Raw genomic sequence first — 19,288 nt, forward strand, 5'->3', positions numbered from 1 at the left:
CCATGACTGCCCTGACAGACACTTGGAACCCTTGGGCACACCACTATCCACCTCCTACACCACAGAAAGATAACAGCCCTTAAAAGTACACATTAACCTCAAATTGGAGTGACCGCTTTCTATGTTTCCATCCAGAATGGGATGTAGTCAGCACTTTTGGCCTAGCAGAGATTCTGACGTAAAGCAAGGCTCACTTTTACCTCAGCATTTTCTCACAGCTGACAAGGGATTTGGGAAAGCTGCCAAACCTGTGCTCTGTTTGCATAATTCCTTGAGATATTGGAGAATAAGGGAGCCTAACTCACCGGAGGCAGCAGTTTGCTGTGCCTCAGCGAGTGGCACAAGGTGTAAGCAATGCCTGGGTACATAGTGTGCTCTCAGGCACCTTCAGCACAGGGAGTGTTCGCTTGCCTCAAACCGCTGCGGCAAATGATGCAAGAGCTGAGGCTTTGCTTTGTCCAGGCACAAGCTGACTGTGAACCAGGTAACCTGCTGGTTTCACTGGTGCCACAGCCTGGAACCCAGCTTCCTTCAGTAACCCAGACCACAGGCTTGCTTTGTCATATGGAAGGGATAAACTCTGTATATAGGCACTGCTCGTAGCTGACAGCCCACGGGGTGGCTGCTCTGGGATACAACTGTGTTTGTATGGATCAGCCCTGGAAATACTGCATTTTAGCTTAGCCAGGTGCTGACTTGGATTCCTTCTTTTTTTGCTCCAGGGTTTTTGTTACATGGGAACTGGAGTGCTGCAATGTCTTAAATGTCTTACCACTGTATCACCACTAGGTATGAGGGGATAAAGCTATGTCTAATTCATTAAGGGAAAAACATTACTCTTCAATTTGAATGCCATTTATTATTCAATAGAGAGTTGCTCATTCTCAAAAACCAGGGAATAACATATAGGAGAAACATAACAGACCAAACAGAGGAGGATATTTCTCCCAAATTATAATTTTGCATCAACATGGATTGCAATAAATGGATCTTCAGCATCAGTATTAATCTGGAAATTAGCCATTCCATCACCAGAAACAAACACCTGCTTTCCAGTACATTTGTTGTCTTCCTTTTGTCCGGAAATAACATCACAATAGGTACCAGCAGGCAGTCCAGTTTGCACATAGACATTCATATTCCTATGAGAAAATAAACACTATTTATGCATCATTTTTAAAATATTATTTCAATATTTCAAATTGTGTGTAAGATTTCTGAACCTGATCTTACTCCCCTATTTGAAGGGCATTGTAAAGCTGGAGCTTTCTGATCCTATCCCTCTAACAGTCCCATTTTAGCTCTCTGGACCCAGCATGCACAAATAACTCACGTTGGGTTGCAGACGAGGGATGCTATTCTCTCTGGGGACACTATTTCTGCCACTGACTTACCAGTCATCATTATTGAAGATGATGAAGCCTTTATTACCACGGCCAAAAGCCACTTGATTGCTGCCATTGTCCCACCAGTTGGAGAAAGGCTCACCATCCACCACGTTACGGAAGATAACCATGTTCCTGAAAACACAAGCAATGTCTGTCACTGCACCTGCAGCAGCTCTAAAGCCATGTGGAGCAGGAGGCAAAAGCAAGCACTTTTACGTCTTGTTTCTCCCCAGTGCCCTACCTGATTTGACGCCAGCGATGTTCACAAACCCAGTCGTTGCCGCAGGTCGTGTCCTCGTTGATTGTAACAGGCTTTGTGGAGCCATCCGCGTTACTTGGGGGCCCAACCCAGTCATTGATATCCTGTCATTAAAAAGACAGCTTTATATCTTCTGACTGAAAATGCAGAGAGCCCCTCTGGAGAGCAAAGCCAGAGGGAGCGTCACAGTTTCACTGGCTACATCCAGCATGGGACAGGGAAATCACCTGACAAACTGAAATGCACTGCACTACTTCTCTGGCCCTGTTCTGACCCTTAATCCCCATGGATGGATCTTCAGCATTAATAGCTCACCTTTCCATTTTCAAAATATCTTGGCCAGCGGAAACTTGACATCACACGTGTGAACCCGTATGGGTGGGCAAGCATGAAACCAGACGCCATTTTATAGAGCCTGTTTGTTGGACAAACAAGGAGTGAGACATGGAAGGAGGAACCTGCCAGAGAAACAAGCAAAACAGACAAACAAGCAAAAGCAGGAAGCATCACCCAGACAAGAGCAATCCCTTACCTGGCATCCCAGAAGGTTAGAATAGAAGCTCCACCAGCCCCGTGTCCTCTCTGGTTGTCGTGGTTATCCACAAAGACCAGGGCTCTGTCGGAAGGCACAAAGCCCCAGCCTTCTCCCCAGTTCCTAAACAAAAGCACAGACTTGAAGCTACCCTGTCAACTGGTGTATCCAGTGACTTATCCTGGATAAGTTGCAGCATCTTCATCCTTACTTTAAGTAGGCCATCTTTTCTCCACTCCACTTGCGGATCACTGTCCCCAGCTTGGCACCGTATTTGAATTCTGTCACTCGGCCATTTCCAAAATATTCGCTGCTTTTGATGGGCTCTCCACCCAAGTCAATTACCTGGTACAGGAAAGCAAACCTGCATCCCTTCTTGTCTTACAAAGACCAACAATGCAAAGTACAGAACTCAACATGACTCCTTGCTTTACATTGAGAAGAAAGCATTTATGTAGCTGTGTTGTGTAGATCAACACAAAGTCAGTATAAGATATGAGAGACACAAATAAAAACATGACTGAAGAAAGGTAAATTTGATTGAAAATCTGTTGTGGAGGCATTTTTAAGAATCAAAACTACCTATGTCTGCAGGGCTGCTCTAAGTAAATCGTGAGCTCCTTCTAGGGTAAATTGGATGAAGATGTATTGTCGTTCCTCTGAAGGAGGAGTCAAAAAAGATAGAAAAGACAAAGGCAAACATAAATGAAAAAACGTGGGGATTACCTCCTGGTATATGAAAGGTTTAGTTCCTTCAGGAAACCATTGAGTATTTAGATTATTCAGTTTGTCCAGAAATGCTCTTATGTCCCCAGGCCACATGTGCTTGGCAGCATCAATTCGGAATCCTGCTACACCAATTTCAATGAGATGGTTCAGGTACTCTGCAACCTTTGAGCGCACATAGTCCTTCTCCAGGGCCAGATCCAGGAGGCTGGACAAGCGGCAGTCCCGGACCTATGCAACAGAAAATAAAATAAAGATATCTGTGTATTACACCAAAGCAGGAGTGGAGGTGGGGTAGTAGTTAGTGATGTTGTATTGGATTGGGAAGAAGGAAGGGAGTGATATCCAGAGTAAAGGCTTTTGTCTTTACAAGTCACCATTGCACATGATAAAGCCCTACTGTCCTGGAGACAGCTCAACACCTGCCTTCCAATGGGAAGTGGTGAATAAATTCTTGTTTTACTTTGCTTATATGTGTGGTTTTCTTTTTACCTATTAAAATTGTCTTTATCTCAATCCATGAGTTTTCGCAGTTTTACTCTTCCAAGTCTCTGCCCCATCCCACTGAAAGCAGGAGGGTGAGTGGTGTTTAGCTGCTGGCTGAGTTAAACCACAAGTCCTCTTTGGTGCCCAACATAGGACTCAAAGGGTTTGAATTACCAATGGCTATGATTAACGTGCTAGATGGAATTTATAGCTGTTATTGCTGTTTGGCTAATAACTGACAGGCTCCTGTGCTTGCCGTGGGGCTCGCTGGCCTCACTGTGCAGTCGAGTCCAGGGCTGATGAGTGGCTGCTTTGTGCTGTGGCTGCAGCTGCAGCCCGCGCTGCTGATCCGCTCCCTCCGGGACGTTCTGATCCCGGCGCTGCCGATGGCCCGGGCTGGCACCTGGCGCTGCTGCCCCTGTGCCGCTGTCCTGGACACGCTGCAGCTCCAGTGTGCACTGGAGCCACAGGGACTGTGCCCTGGGGTGACTCCAGGGTGGCACAGCTACGTCTGGGGCAGTTTCTGGCCACGGAAAAGTCCACAGCGGAGCAGGCACGTCTGGAAGTGCCCGTGGCCGGGGCTGTCAGTGCCACAGCAGGGGCAGCCCTGAAGGCTCGGGGCCCAAGGACAGCTCCGTGCTGCAGCAGGTACAGCTCGAAGCACCGGGGGCTGCTCATGAGGCCGTGCTGGAGCACCTGGAAGTGCGTGGCCATGGATAAACCCCCAGCGGAGGAGGAACACCCTGCAGGGGCTGCAGCCGGGGCGAGGCCCTGATGGGCAGGTTCGCTTTCTGAGGGGACAGTGGCTGTGGGTGAGGCCGTGCTGCAGCAGAGCTGTCTCTGAGGGCACTGAGGCCCATGGACGGGGCCGTGCTGGAACAGCCGCCCCTCAGAGCCGCTGTGGCTGTGGATAAATCCATGGAGCCGCAGCTGTGTCCCTGAAGAGCCCGTGGCTCACAGAAATGGCTGCACTTGGGGCACGTACAGCTGAGGAACTGCAGTCTCTGGGTAAGTCCGAGCCAGAGCAGGGGAAAGGGGAGGAGTTCATTACAACATTAAACGTGAGGGTCTAGTCCAAAGGAATGGGGAGTGGACATTGTAGTGGAAATAGCTTTAAATTGTAATCCAGGATTTGAGATGTGTGTTAGAGGGATTATCATAGCAGGAGCCACCTGAACCAATGAAGGACAAGCCTTACATGAAGCAGTGCAAGTGCAGAAACATTATGATGTATTGTTGCAAAGTGGCTGAAGGGAGAGCTTGAGAAAGAGCTGTTACATATTCTAACTACAAAAAACAGTAAGTTGTGTAACCACGGCACCACCTTGCACTCCTGCCAGTTTTCCAAGGGGGCTCCTTATCGTAATCAGATGAGTTTATAAACTATAAAAATGAGCTCACAGGCTGAGCTGAGTACACTGGGCTCAGTTCAGAAGCAAACAGCTGCACATAGGTTCTTGATTTCTTAGTGCTTAGAAATATTTTGTGCCACACGTATCCATGGACACTACCTCATTCACTTGACAACTGCCTAAGCACAGGTTTTGTGAGGTCCTACACCATTTGATTTTACTGTAGAGTTAACAGAATATGTCAAAAGAAAAAAGAAGTAAAAAGATTTGAAAATTTTGCCAAGGGAAGTTACCTGATATATATCACCATAGTTTTCAATTTCTCCACTTGCAGAGTGACATTTGCCATCATTGAAATCCCAGCCAGAGTATGGTACAGCTGGAAAATCTCTGTTTCCAGCATTAAAATAGCTTCCACAGGTAGAATGTGTGCCTGAACCACCTGCAGCCCCACACATATGGTTGACGACAGCATCCACATAGATACGAACCTGGAAAAGCAATATGTGCATTTCAGTATGTTTTGTAGCAAATGTGAAGTGATGGCTAAGGCCTTACCACATCACTATTAAGTTGATTTTTTTCCCTTTCATTTTTTTCTCAGTTTACACTTCCTTTGAGGACAGCAACACCTGCCCTGAGTTTATACAGCACTTCTTGCTGTATCAGACACAGATTTTCAAGGCACTTACTCCAACATTGTTGCATCTGGTCACCATGTCTCTGAATTCCTCTTCATTTCCTGATCGAGTGCAGAGCTTGTAGCTAATGGGCTGGTATCTTTCCCACCAGGGTCTGTTTGGGTTAGTAATAACGATGTTTTCATTTGGAGGTGAAACCTGCAGATGAAATTACGTACTTTGATAAGAAATCAAATGGGTTTTTTTCAGCATTTTAAGGGCAAAAATCTGCACTCAGGACCTCTGCCCTCAGGAAGCTCAGTACCCAACCCAGTCTCTCCCACAGCAGAAGTTCAGGTCTGTGAGATGTCTGTCTTGTACACTGGCAAGAAAGACATTCTGGTTTGTACCTGTGGGTTGCCCGAGTCAAGCACGGGCCTGCTTTCGAGGTCATGTGCATGGAAGGGATGAAGCCACAGGCATTATTTTTACCTGTAATAGTGACAGCCTTAGGAATGCCGAGCCTCATTGCTTCCATGCTTCCTTTTGAACAAGGTAAAGAGCTTTAACTTCTACATAGCTTTCAGGGGAAGTTTTTCAGAGGAAAGCATGCCCCTTTGTAATTGATCTGGTAGAGATACACCATCATTCACTGGTCCTGCAGGGTTAGGGTTGCTTCTGAAAGCAATTACTACTTCCAACCCTCCCTCCTCAGCAGCAAAGTTACTTGGAGATGACTGTCTCCAACTCCAGCATTTTGACTAATTAATCAAATATTACAATGCCATTTTCCTACCACTCAGGAAACAACTTACCTGAACACCTCCAAATCCATTAGGAGCTAAGTAGCGTTCACACTCCTGAGCAATATCCTGCCAGCGCCATTCAAAGAGATGCACAATAGATGTTCTCTTTGGGAAAGTGTTGGGGTTGTACTGCCCCCAGCAGAGCCCTGCAGCTGCGAGAAGGAGGAGGACGACTTGCATGGTGCCTTCAGTGTAAGACTGTGGTCTCTTCACTTGCTATTTATGTGCCTGCAAGATGACAAAGTTCCTGTAGCAGGTGTCGAAATTCACATGGATCAATGCTATCAGTTATTATTTAGATAGCTAGCTCAATATCATTCCTTTGGTTTGTTTTTTCTCCTGGATTACCCAACAGCTGAAGATAAAATACCTTCTCACAATGATTATACGTCATCATAATCCAAGTGGTCCGTAAACAGTGCACCCAAATCCAGAATTGCACTCTTTCCAATCACACAAACAAAGATACTTTAGCAAGAGTATTCCAAAACATAACACACAGACCCTCAAAGTGGTGTCTGGAAGGAAAAAGGAGTGGGAGATGATTGAAAGATGAAATCTAACAGCATTAGGAATGAATAGGTTTGACTGCATTCAGAGGTGTCTTGCTCTCAGGATTAGACTGAGTTCAGACCAGGATATGAACAACTGCTGTGGTTTGACACTGGCCCAATGCCAGGCACCCTGGAGAGTTGCTTGCTCAAACTCCCCTGTTACAGCTGGGCAGTGGAGAGGGAAAAAAACACTAACAAAGGGCTCATGAGTGAGACAAGGACCAGGAAAAAACATTTCAAGGGCAAAATAAGTTCAACTTGAGGTTGTAAAGTGAATTTTATTACCAACAGAATCAGAGGAGGATAATGAGAAGTAAAATAAACCCTTAAAACACAGTTCCCCCCCAGCCCTTCCCCCATTCCCACAGACAGTGCAGGGAGACCGGGCGTGGGGGTTTGCTCAATTCATCACCAAGGTTCTCTGCTGCTGCTCTGGGAGAGGAGCTCTTCCCCTGTGGACTGTGGGGTCCCTCCTGTGCGAGACAGTTCTCCATGAACTTCTCCAGCGTGGGTCTCACAAGCAGCATCTGCTGCAGCCTGAGTCCTTCCCACGGCAGACAGCCCTCCCAAAACTGCTGTGATGTGGCTCTGTTCCCACAGGGTGCAGTCCTCCAAGGACAGGCTGCTCCAGCCTGGAAGCAAAGGCCCCCTCTCTCCACTAGGTCTCCAACTGGATCACAGCCTCCTCCAGGCATCCACCTGCTCTGGAATGAGCACTTCCTGCACAAGCTGTGGGTGGATCTCTGCATCCCCCATGGATCTCCATGGGCTGCAGGCGGATCTCTGCATCCCTGTAAATCCCCATAGGCTGTGAGTGGATCTCTGCATCCCTCATGGATCCCCATGGGCTGCAGGTGGATCTCTGCATCCCTCATGGATCTCCATGGGCTGTGGGTGGATCTCTGCATCCCTCATGGATCCCCATGGGCTGTGAGTGGATCTCTGCATCCCTCGTGGATCTCCATGGGCTGCAGAGGAAGCTCAGTTCTGGCACGTGGAGCATCTCCTCTCCCTCCTTCTGCACTGACCTTGGTGTCTCCATTGTTTCCCTCACAGGTTCTCACCTTCTCCTCTTTTCTGATTAGAAGAAAAACCATGTGACTTTGTTTTGATTTTCTTTAAAATAAGTCATCACAGAGACACTACCTCTCTCATTGCCCCAGTTTTGGCCAGCAGCATGTCCATCTTCACACCCATCAGGGACTGGCTCTGCTGGACATGGTGGAAGCTTCCATCAGCTTCCCACAGGAGCCACGCTGGTCCTCTACCAAAAACCAGGCAGTGCAAAACCAATGCAACAGCAATGTTTAATCAGTAACAGATTTATCACACAAGAGGTTGTGGGTCTTCACCAGGTGAATCCCACTGGCAGCTAGGAACTGACACCTTCTTACACCTAATGCTTCTCTGGTGTCATTGCCCAGTCCCTGCTATGAACTGTTACAGGTTTTCTTCACGTGGTCATGAAGAGCAGCTGATGGAAAGTGATCAGAGTTGTATTTGCATCTCCAGCAGAAACTGCATAAGATTTCATCTCATTTTAAGTGATTAATGATTCATCTGAGTCAAGGAACAAAATCTAAAATCAGATGCAAATGATAGAGCAGACGAGTTTTAGCTCCTGACATATAACTGAATTTGAATTCTAGAGCTGTTGTCCAAGTCCTTTCTTGCATTTCCTACAATTTCCTCCTTCAAAAAAAAAGATCTTTGACTTTTCTTCATGAAATTTCAGGTCTTCATTTGGAAGTGATCAGTAATTGACATTGATAGGATCAATGTCTCAGGGACAATCCTCCATGAATTAACTTGAGTTGTATTAACAATAATACTCCAAGAGAATGCAAAGACTAGAAAATCACTGGCATTTGATGAATACCTGTGAAGAAAATAAAGTTCCAAAAAAAATCACAGTTACTCCAGGAGAAAAATATCAGTGCACTTCTTATCTGTACTGCCTCTGGTGTGTTCTTTCTAAAATTAGCCATGCCATTGTGTCACATGTGTTCTCTTTCCCAGATTTGGTCTTCAAGGACAAAACACCCAAGTAGGTCCCACTTTTCCACCTGTTCATTTTCATATTGCAGACCTTATTAAAGGTCTCTTTTTCCACTACTGCAATAAAATAGTAAATCACTGTAAATGACCTTGCCTACTCACTAACAGCAAGGAACCAGTGAGTGATTGCACCTTGTGATTACCAATTCAATGAAAACAGACCCCCTCATTCCCCAGTATTACTGAGAGAAACCAATATGCCTGAGGTTTTACATCAACATTCCCTATGGAGTCCCATTGAGGTGATGGAATGTCACTGCATGACTTTCAGTTTCCAATTACATGTATTTTCCAGTGAAAAATATGCTGCTGTCAGCCAAGAACAGGATGGACCCATCCTCAATAACCCGATGCAATGGATGGCAACGCCAATGGGAAAGGGGGCAGGGAGAACTCCCATGACAGGCTCTGCAGGCTGTGACTGCTCAAGCAGGTTGCAAAAAAATGCTGACATAAAAGTCAGCACAAAGGGCTCATAGGTGGCCTTTATTTCAAACAACTGTGCCACTTGAGTGCATCACCTGAGAGTGTTAATTAAAAGGGTGTGAAGGCTCCTTGGTTTAGCCAGACCAGCATGGGGAAGAGCATACACACAGCTCAGCACGAAGGATTATACAAAGTGAGTAACTAACAAAAGTTTTCTGAAGGTAGCAATGGGCTTTAGCTGGTTTCAACCCACATATTGCTTTCTTACAACTGGGAGTGCCCACCATCCTAATGGTGAGTGCATTACAGCCATCAGCAATGCAGATCAAGTCAGCATTAGGGTAACAAAGGGCTTTGTTTTGTACAGGCACAAGATGACTGTGAACGAGGTAACACACAGGCTTGAATGATGCCACAGGCTGGAATAACTGACTGGCATGGACCAGCTTCTTCTGACCCTGGCTCCCATGTTTGTTTTGTCACAAAAAAGGGATAAACTTGATCTCAATGCTATTTTTTATTCACCAGATAGAAGGAATGTACAGTCCAACAGAAGAAATACATCTTCAATTGATAAAACTTTTTATCAACTTGAATGTGACATGTTTCAGCACAAAGGGGTCTTCTCTTGGTTTTTGGATAGCCTGTCAATTCCCAGTCCTGCTTGCCCCTAAAGAGAACTACATTTCCACTTATGCAAAGAGCAGCACGATTTTAAATTTAATAATGTCAATCTTCTCCTTCCATTTTTTATTAGTACCTTAACTGAATAAAGTGCACTTACAAATCCACAGATATACAGCACCACCCCCAGATCTGCACTGGCACTACCAGCACCCTTCTCTGTACAGCAGCTGTTCACTATTTCATTAGTATTACAGCTAACACACACTGCTCGGTCTCGGCTCATGCAGTGCGGAGAGCCAGGACATTCTGCACATCTGTCTGCTGTTATCAAAGATACAGAGGAGAAGGAACAGCACATGCACAACACATCTGGTTACAATTTAGCATCAACATGAATGGCAATGAATGGGTCTTCATCTTCATTCCCAATCAGGAAATTAGCCATGCCATCAGCAGCAACATGAACTTCAATTGCTGAACAGAAGTCACCTTCCTTTTGCCCAGAAATGACATCACAGTAAGTGCCAGCAGGCAGACCAGTCTGCAGAGATACATTCAAGGACCTTTGGAAAAGAACAAAGTGCTGTAAGCATTATGAGGACTCTAAAATGCTCTTCAAATCATACTTGAGACATCAGATGTTAGGTAATTCTGGAGTTATCCTCTAGCCCTTCTCTGGACACTGCAGAATCTATTCAATCACTACATGCTTCAAATTGCTCATCACCACAATCTACAGCTAATTATTACAGCCCTGACACACTCCCGTTCTCATATCTCATTCTTGCATAAAAGAGTCCAATACAGTTTTTAAAACTGTCACATTTGGAACATGTTCCTGAATTTACAAGTTCCCTCACTTCTATAAAATTAGACTTTGCTGGCTGACCAGGCCCAGTGACACAGCCAGTTTCAGGACTGGGAAATAGTAAAAGGCCTAAACTGCCAAGAGTGAAGAGTGTCTATGGTAGAGTCGAAAACGCTAAATATAAATTGTCAACAACATATTATATATTAGCATATATTAGAAGTATCTCTTCAAGCTAACAACACCTGTAAAGGTTTCATTGCTAACTAGACTTTTTAAATGCATATTTAATAAACAATAATTTATTTATAATTGTAATAAATTATAATTTATTTCCCTCCTACTCACCCGTCATCATTATTGAAGATGATGAAGCCTTTATTACCACGGCCAAAAGCCACTTGATTGCTGCCATTGTCCCACCAGTTGGAGAAAGGCTCACCATCCACCACGTTACGGAAGATAACCATGTTCCTGAAAACACAAGCAATGTCTGTCACTGCACCTGCAGCAGCTCTAAAGCCATGTGGAGCAGGAGGCAAAAGCAAGCACTTTTACGTCTTGTTTCTCCCCAGTGCCCTACCTGATTTGACGCCAGCGATGTTCACAAACCCAGTCGTTGCCGCAGGTCGTGTCCTCGTTGATTGTAACAGGCTTTGTGGAGCCATCCGCGTTACTTGGGGGCCCAACCCAGTCATTGATATCCTGTCATTAAAAAGACAGCTTTATATCTTCTGACTGAAAATGCAGAGAGCCCCTCTGGAGAGCAAAGCCAGAGGGAGCGTCACAGTTTCACTGGCTACATCCAGCGTGGGACAGGGAAACCACCTGACAAACTGAAATGCACTGCACTACTTCTCTGGCCCTGTTCTGACCCTTAATCCCCATGGATGGGTCTTCAGCATTAATAGCTCACCTTTCCATTTTCAAAATATCTTGGCCAGCGGAAACTTGACATCACACGTGTGAACCCGTACGGGTGGGCAAGCATGAAACCAGACGCCATTTTATAGAGCCTGTTTGTTGGACAAACAAGGAGTGAGACATGGAAGGAGGAACCTGCCAGAGAAACAAGCAAAACAGACAAACAAGCAAAAGCAGGAAGCATCACCCAGACAAGAGCAATCCCTTACCTGGCATCCCAGAAGGTTAGAATAGAAGCTCCACCAGCCCCGTGTCCTCTCTGGTTGTCGTGGTTATCCACAAAGACCAGGGCTCTGTCGGAAGGCACAAAGCCCCAGCCTTCTCCCCAGTTCCTAAACAAAAGCACAGACTTGAAGCTACCCTGTCAACTGGTGTATCCAGTGACTTATCCTGGATAAGTTGCAGCATCTTCATCCTTACTTTAAGTAGGCCATCTTTTCTCCACTCCACTTGCGGATCACTGTCCCCAGCTTGGCACCGTATTTGAATTCTGTCACTCGGCCATTTCCAAAATATTCGCTGCTTTTGATGGGCTCTCCACCCAAGTCAATTACCTGGTACAGGAAAGACAGAGCATTGCTTTCTACTCAAAAACTGAACAAATAAAAGATATTGCTTTAGACATTGCTTCATTTAAGGGGACGGTACTTGAGCTAATTATGTTATTTGGCTTCCTTGCAAAACTGTATGTAAGGCTATTTTCTCCTTTTAGCTCAGCCCAGCTGTGAATCTCTTTTCCATCTCTATCTGTTATCTCCTTACCCCAACTGATCACTTACCCATGATTAAGGCTTGGGCTGCACTCACTTTATATTTAGTATGGTCACCTGTGTCTCTGCTTCCAGCAGTTGTGCTGCATCGTCTTAATATGTGAGTTAAAGAATGTTTCTATTTGCCTAGACTTTGCAGACAAGATCCTAATTTAATAAAATGTGTGCAGCACATTTAGAGTCTGCTGAAACCAACACTTACCTGTTTCTTACAATTCGTTATTCAAATGTAAAACAAAAATTTGGAATATCAAGTAATAGTTGTTATGCCATTGGAAAATAAAGTTTCAGACCACAATCAACACTTATGTCTTCTGTTGCAATTTATTTTCCAGAATTTAAAATTCAGGAAATGATATCTCTTTTTTTAAACCAACAGAATTTTTACACTAACTTCAATGTAGTAAATTTCATCTCAATAAAATTTCCAGGTTGCCTAATTCCAGAAGGTCCAAAACAAGTGGGGCATTTTGCACATCAAGTACCAATTATGGGCAGATTAGATATTTGTAAATTATGATTGAGGGTGGTATTGAGGATGATTTCTGTAGATCTGCTTGGGCTCAGCCCATGCAAAGCATTGCCATTTATAACTGAGCTTGTACTGGGCCTGCAAGAAATATGTTTGTGAAGTAAAATCTTTAAAAAATAAAGATTACCTCCTGGTAAATAAAAGGTTTAGTTCCTGCAGGAAACCATTGAGTATTTAGATCTTTCAGCTTGTCTAAAATCGCCTTGACATCCGCAGGCCACATGTGCTTGGCAGCGTCGATCCGGAACCCTGCTACGCCGATGGCAATGAGATGGTTCAGGTACTCGGCAATCCTGGAGCGCACGTAGTCCTTCCCCAGGGCCAGGTCCAGCAGGCTGACCAGGCGGCAGTCCCGCACCTGGCCAGAAATCCTCAAATCAAACACTTTTCACCTAATGAACTTCATGTAGCGTTCTACACATGTTTTGAATGTTCTTTATGATATCAAATAAAACCTTCAGTAGCCTTTGCTCCCCATGCACATCTTTCCTCTGGAAAGTCATCTACACAGAAGCTGAAATAAGAAATTGCATTTACCCCTCTTTTTTGAAATTGAGACCAAGGAAAACTTTCAGATTACAATAAAAGGCAAATAGTATCTTCTATCTTTATAACACATAAATAGATTTTATGAGCTTTAAATTGTCTTAATTAATTACCTAAGCACATTTGTCTGAATCTGAAACTGACCCATTGTCTCAAGTACAGCTATCCCTTTAAGAAGTGGTGCTCCTGATAGCAACACTAACCTCTGCTATTAATTTGGATGGCTTTTTGTGAGTCTTTGTTATATTCCTTTTAAAAAAGTCTCACTGTAACTGAGAGCAAAGAAATCACAGCACGGGAACAGATGTACATGAAAACTATAGTTGTAGGTTTACCTGAGATATATCATGATAATTCTCAATGTTTCCACTTCTAGATTTACATTTATGATCATTAAAGTCCCAGGCAGAATAGGGCACAGCTGGGAAATCTTCAGTCTTTGCATTGAAATCGCTTCCACAAGTAGCGTGGTCACCAGCCCCAGCATTAGCTCCACACATATGGTTGATTACTGCATCCACATAAATGTGCACCTAGAGAACAGTTTCCACATAACAATTTGAAAAAGCTACTTCTCACAGCACCACTAATTAATGTTCTCTCTCCCATACCTCCTGCCCTCTTCCCCTATTTCTGCTTGCTTGCTTGACCCAACATTTTATTCAATTTTTTATTTTTTTTGTTAGCATACAGCAAGGGTGATAAAACATGCAGCTCAAGACACAGGCAGGTAGCACTGCATTCATTTTTTAAAGGGCAGAATCACTGCTTGGCTATATTCTTCCATTGTAAACACCAGAAGTTTTCAAAAGTACTTACTCCAACATTGTTGCACCTGGTCACCATGTCTCTAAATTCAGTTTCATTTCCAGATCTTGTGCACAGCTTGTAGCTGACAGGCTGGTATCTTTCCCACCATGGTTGCTGGGGGTCAGTAATGATAACATTTTCATTTGGAGGTGAAATCTGTGAATAAAACAATAGCACTTGGTAACAGGATACTGATAAAGGTTAATTTGTTTGCCTAGTATTTTTAGAAAAAGAACATAACCCACTTAGATCCTCAGTATCCTCTGCTTACACCGTAGTAGGCTGCAAATAAAAGACTTAGGCCTGGCCTTCAACAGGTAGAAACACAGTATAAAAATTAGGTCCATGAACAGTGTCCTAATTATCTTCATGACTGCAAGATTCGAAAAGAAGCATCTGAACTTGAAGAAGTAGGTCAGCAGAGGAAGTGACTACACAACAACTGATGCAACATCCTGCCTTTAAAATTGATCCAACTTCCCATTTTTGTAATGTTTTGGATGAACACATTCTTGGTCTAATTCTTTGAAGCTTACAGGTGAGTTACACCTCCTTCTTTTACAGACTTTTCAGGATACTTTTTAGGCAACAAGCTTTTGCTGCTACCTCCAAGTCTCTGGGCATAACCTGATCCAACCATTTCTCAGAAAGATCCCTACAGCCTCTAAACTGCCACGCCTTCCTGACCAGCTCAGCAAGTCATCTGAAAAAAACTTCCTGAGACCCTGCCACAGAATGGATTGAAAAAGTAAACAGGCATAGGCCACAGTCTGAGAAAGCAGTTAAAAATCAATCTGGTCTGTGTGCCTGGAAAGAAGGTTGCAAAGAAAAGATGATTATTTGAAAATTATGGGAAAGTTCTCACTCAGGCCAGCTTGCAATCTGTTGGGCTACAAGAGAGAGGCAGACTTCGCACCAATTTTTCCTGAGCAATCTGACAGGTAAACTGAAATACTTTAATAAGTGGCTGTTCTCCTGCCATGCTACCTCACCCAAGTGCCAGTACTGGTTCCACAGGAACATGTCTCTGTTGTTCAGACAGAACTGACTCACACATGGACACCTTCACCAGAACCTGTGTTCAGTTCGCTTCTGCCTGCTCACACCAGGTTCCTGCAAAGAAGGGTCTCAGTGGTTTACTGTGACACTGTGCTCTACAGAGAAAAACTTGCTTGTTTGGGTGAACACAATTAGCAGCCTTTTGTACTTAATTATTTAAAACCTTCAGCATTTTTTTCTCTTTGGAAGCCCTTTCTTCAGTCATAGTTTCATTTTACATTTATCTAGCTCTTAAGAGCTTCCTTTGATTTAAATAATATCAAGCAGATAAACATAGGTTACTTTTCATAGCAGTAAAAAAAGGATTTATCAAGTGACATGCAATTCTAATTCATCTAAATGTAATAGCAGAGACTGCAAAACATGCACTTTGGGGCAATGAAATAAATTCATGCTTACTTGATGATAGCTGAAGAATATATTTGTCAGCATTTACTACTTCCATTACCAATATCTATTTTTCTTGTTCAGTACCTGTCCTTTGACAAATTGAACATTTTCAGTGAAAAAACAAATTATCATCTATGTAGCAATTTTACTACCTACTGATAGGAACAGACATACCTGAACACCTCCAAATCCATTAGGAGCTAAGTAGCGTTCACACTCCTGAGCAATATCCTGCCAGCGCCATTCAAAGAGATGCACAATAGATGTTCTCTTTGGGAGAGTGTTGGGGTTGTACTGCCCCCAGCAGAGCCCTACAGTTAACAGCAGAAAATAGATCCCCATCCAGTGCTTTGTGATTAGTTCTGCTCTTCTTACTAACTGTCCATGTTCCTGCAAGAGGACAAAGTCCACATTAGAAAATACACGTTTAAAGGTAAACTCATCTCTGGCATCATATTTATTTACTTGTCATTTTGTATGAGAACTGGATTTTATCCAAACTATATCAAATTCCCATACTAACAGTAACTGTTTTCATGCAGTTAAAATTCAGATGTTGCCTAAAGCAGGCTGCCACCAGAATGCAAAAGTTGTGGTTTTATTAGTATAAAGCAAAAAAGTACTCCAAAGGGCAAAGGAACACTTACATAGATGGCAATGGACATTTTATTTCTCATTTTAATGTACATTATTATACATTCTTAGTTTTCCTTGAGAGGCATCTTTTTTACAAAATGGTGTTGCTACAACTTGAACATATTTGGACAAGACCTTGCAGAAGCAGCGTATTTTAAGCGTAAATTACCATGATTTGTTATGAAACCCCAGATATTCTGGTGGTTTCACATATGCAAATCTGTCATTCATGATATGCATGACATCTCTCATTCAATCAACAGCCTAAAACCTGGAAGATCTCTCAGATACAGAAATTATTAATTATAGTGACTCAAACCCAGAAATGCTACATGTCTGATCTCAGCACACCTGTTTGTGTGGAGATATTCTCCTTTTAAGAATGTGGGCAATGGCCTGCAGATGTTACAAGTACTGTGGAGCTCCATAACTAAGAAATCTCTTTCCAAGTGCCCAAGTACAGAGAGTTCTGCAAAAGGAGCTTTCCAGAAGCTTGAAATCAGCTACATACCCTTCTGATGAGCTAGGTTAGGAACTGCATTTCCCAACCCATATCCTATTTGTAGGGGATGACAATCCTATTAGGGACAAAGACAACAATCTTTGTCCTTTTCATCACCTTGAGAGATACAACATATAACAAACCAGAAATGAAACAACTATCATGGTTTATGTTACCCTACTGAGAACCCTGTTTTGCACTCTTCACATTTAGAAATTGATTTGGAGAGTCTGAGATACAAAGAAATCCTACAAAAAGAATTTCTACACACAAATGGCTTAACTAATACTTCACTGAAATAACAAAACACAGAATCTTGTTATTCTCCTGTATCTATTCTTTATAAAAAGTTATTTTACAGAAACAATGCAGAACAAAGAGAGATTCCTGTCACAGGGGAAACCAAACACCTCAGTGAAGGCTTAAACACGGACACAAGGGCCCTCAGGTTTGCTGCATGATGGAAACCAGTGCTTTTACCAGTGCTTTTAATTCACACATGGGAATGCACTGCTGAAAACTCCAACCTGCTGTGATACAGAAACCCAGACATAAGTTTATATCAAATCTTACATGACTTCTACAAAACTGCCCTTGTTTCTGCTTCAAGGAAAGGATGATCCATACCTCTCAGGTAATGAAGCACTCTTTGGAGCAAATTTAGGCACAAAATATAGCAGTTTATAAAGTGTAGAACGTGCCTTCTAGAGCCTACTGCTATTAACTGTCACTGTTCTTCACAAGCAGGCAGAGTTACTTTTAATTCAGCATTTGGTATATTTAGCTTGCTTTTCTGCTTGTGAACAAAATAACTTTAATACAACTTAGTTGTACATCTTCAGTAAAGTACACAGATTAAGTTTCAGCCACAAACAGTTGTTCTGGGTGCTTCCATTTTCATGAAGGAATGCTTTTTGGCCCTGATAGGAAGAACATACATTAAAAGAAAATGAGCAAAGAAAATTTGATCTTCTCTGATGAGAGAAGCATTTATCAGATTGGCAAGTTTTATTCCCAGCAGTAAATACACAAAACAGTAAGAATAATGTACCTTGACCCAACCAAGTTCAAAACTTAGTGCTTAAAGACTCGATGTAGATTATCATTTCTCTGAAACAGGTTTATGGCTGCTCTGCCTTCAATACAATCAATAACAAGAGAATAGGGATGTTGAAATCCTCATCGTGTTCTGATGGCTCTAGCTTCAGAATATTTTTGAAACTTGGAAAAATAATAAGAGACTACATGGAAGAGAGCAACACTGACTGCATGCAGAGAACTTGGGAGCGGCGTGTCGCTGCAGAGCCCCACTGTTGTCTTGGCCAACACGGGAACTCGGGTCACCTTCTCTTCTGCTGGGTCACGGCCCGAGCCGTGCCGGCCAGCCGCCCTCTCCAACACACCTGCAACCCTTTTAGGTCTGCGGGACGTCTGACGCCGTGCTGCTGAAGCTGCAGATGCCAAAGGCTGTCACGGGGAAGCACAGCAGCGGCCCTGTCTCCTCCAGCGGCTCCTCACGGATGTCCCCGCAGCAGCCCCGTGTTTGGCGCAGGCGAAGCGAGCCCGCTTGGGCCGCCCTTTCAGAGCCTCCCGGCAGCGCTCCCGGTGCGGGGGCCGCCCCTTCCGCCGGGCCCGCCCCGCCACGGGCACAACGCGGGACGGGGCGCAGCTCCCCGAACGTGCACTGCCCGCACGTTCTTACAAAGTATTTTTGTCCTTGAGCACAGCACCACCTTCCTGTAATCCTACTTTGGCACTTTGAAAATTCACTCGTGGGCCTTTGGTTCTGTACGTGTAGCTCAACATGGGTGTTAGGACAGATTAAAGTTGAAAAAGCCCTCTAGAATTAAAGGAACAATTACACAGTTCCCATGGGAATGCAGCAAGTAAATAGTAAAAATTCCACTGAGAGCATTTTAAAGTAATCTGCTAAGCCAGTTCATATTTGAAAAACAATAGCAAAGATAGACTTACTTTGGTCCAGCCACCAATACTAGTGATTTAGACTGTCTGCAGCTGGAATAATGACAAAAATCTTTTACACCAGCCAATTCCCACACCATCAACTATGATTTAGTAATTTATGGAATAACTTTAAGTCCACTGGACTAGAACCTCTTGTCAATTAAACATCATTGTAATGTTTCCCACATGGTTTCAGACAGTTCCACTAACCAGCCCAGTATGTAGCAAATCCTACTACGTGCCCACTGTTATTATCACCCTGAACAGAGCAAGGACCACATCTGTACCAGTTTTAACAGCTACTCTGGTTTTAATGACTTCAGTCCCGCTAGTGACAGTTTTCAAGTCACAGATGAACAATGCAAGTTAATTAGTGAGGAAGAACAGTGCCCAGTTTCACAGTACCAATTCAGGCCAATGCACCAGTCCTTCTGCTAGGCCTTCAAGACAACAAAATCTGTCCCAATCAAAACCCCATGAACAAAATTCAAAACAAAGAGAAGGCAGCAAAA

At 43.7% G+C, this 19,288-nt stretch overlaps 2 protein-coding genes across 6 annotated transcripts; both read right to left on the reverse strand.

Annotated features, from left to right (window-relative positions):
* Window positions 1–867: 867 nt before the first annotated feature.
* LOC131580834 (pancreatic alpha-amylase) lies at window positions 868–6,349 on the reverse strand. The gene is made up of 10 exons (XM_058842503.1): window positions 6,179–6,349; window positions 5,436–5,582; window positions 5,037–5,234; window positions 2,906–3,136; window positions 2,391–2,524; window positions 2,180–2,302; window positions 1,963–2,062; window positions 1,630–1,751; window positions 1,395–1,520; window positions 868–1,142 (listed from the first exon to the last, which is right to left on the reverse strand). The coding sequence occupies exons 1-10, from the start codon at window positions 6,347–6,349 to the stop codon at window positions 953–955; spliced, it is 1,542 nt and encodes a 513-aa protein (XP_058698486.1). The 3' UTR covers window positions 868–952.
* A 1,669-nt stretch (window positions 6,350–8,018) lies between these two features.
* On the reverse strand, window positions 8,019–18,437 carry LOC131580835 (pancreatic alpha-amylase-like). 5 transcript variants are annotated; one of them, XM_058842510.1, is made up of 12 exons: window positions 18,215–18,437; window positions 15,848–16,063; window positions 14,234–14,380; window positions 13,750–13,947; window positions 12,996–13,226; window positions 11,987–12,120; window positions 11,776–11,898; window positions 11,559–11,658; window positions 11,226–11,347; window positions 10,991–11,116; window positions 10,324–10,397; window positions 8,019–8,602 (listed from the first exon to the last, which is right to left on the reverse strand). In XM_058842510.1, the coding sequence occupies exons 2-12, from the start codon at window positions 16,013–16,015 to the stop codon at window positions 8,574–8,576; spliced, it is 1,452 nt and encodes a 483-aa protein (XP_058698493.1). In that variant the 5' UTR covers window positions 16,016–16,063; window positions 18,215–18,437; the 3' UTR covers window positions 8,019–8,573. The 5 variants fall into 5 exon arrangements, with proteins under 5 accessions (XP_058698493.1, XP_058698489.1, XP_058698490.1 ...); XM_058842506.1 differs by lacking the exon at window positions 8,019–8,602 and having other exon boundaries at window positions 9,706–10,397; window positions 18,215–18,436; XM_058842507.1 differs by lacking the exons at window positions 8,019–8,602; window positions 18,215–18,437 and adding an exon at window positions 18,078–18,211 and having other exon boundaries at window positions 9,706–10,397.
* Window positions 18,438–19,288: the final 851 nt, after the last annotated feature.

This window comes from Poecile atricapillus, chromosome 7 (genome assembly GCF_030490865.1).
Source record: "Poecile atricapillus isolate bPoeAtr1 chromosome 7, bPoeAtr1.hap1, whole genome shotgun sequence".
In the NCBI taxonomy this organism is placed as follows: domain Eukaryota; kingdom Metazoa; phylum Chordata; class Aves; order Passeriformes; family Paridae; genus Poecile; species Poecile atricapillus.

Bases quoted from the DNA above. Each gene is read 5' to 3' on its own strand.
- LOC131580835 (XM_058842506.1), bottom strand. From the start codon at position 16,015: ATGGGGATCTATTTTCTGCTGTTAACTGTAGGGCTCTGCTGGGGGCAG. The intron at 13,227-13,749 runs GTAAACCTACAA...ATTTCTGGCCAG, and splicing joins ATTATCATGATATATCTCAG to GTGCGGGACTGCCGCCTGGT. The intron at 11,348-11,558 runs GTGAGCTATTAA...TTTTAATGACAG, and splicing joins GATATTTTGAAAATGGAAAG to GATATCAATGACTGGGTTGG.
- LOC131580834 (XM_058842503.1), bottom strand. From the start codon at position 6,349: ATGCAAGTCGTCCTCCTCCTTCTCGCAGCTGCAGGGCTCTGCTGGGGG. The intron at 2,303-2,390 runs GTAAGGATGAAG...GCTTTTGTTTAG, and splicing joins GAAAAGATGGCCTACTTAAA to GAACTGGGGAGAAGGCTGGG. The intron at 1,752-1,962 runs GTGAGCTATTAA...TTTTAATGACAG, and splicing joins GATATTTTGAAAATGGAAAG to GATATCAATGACTGGGTTGG.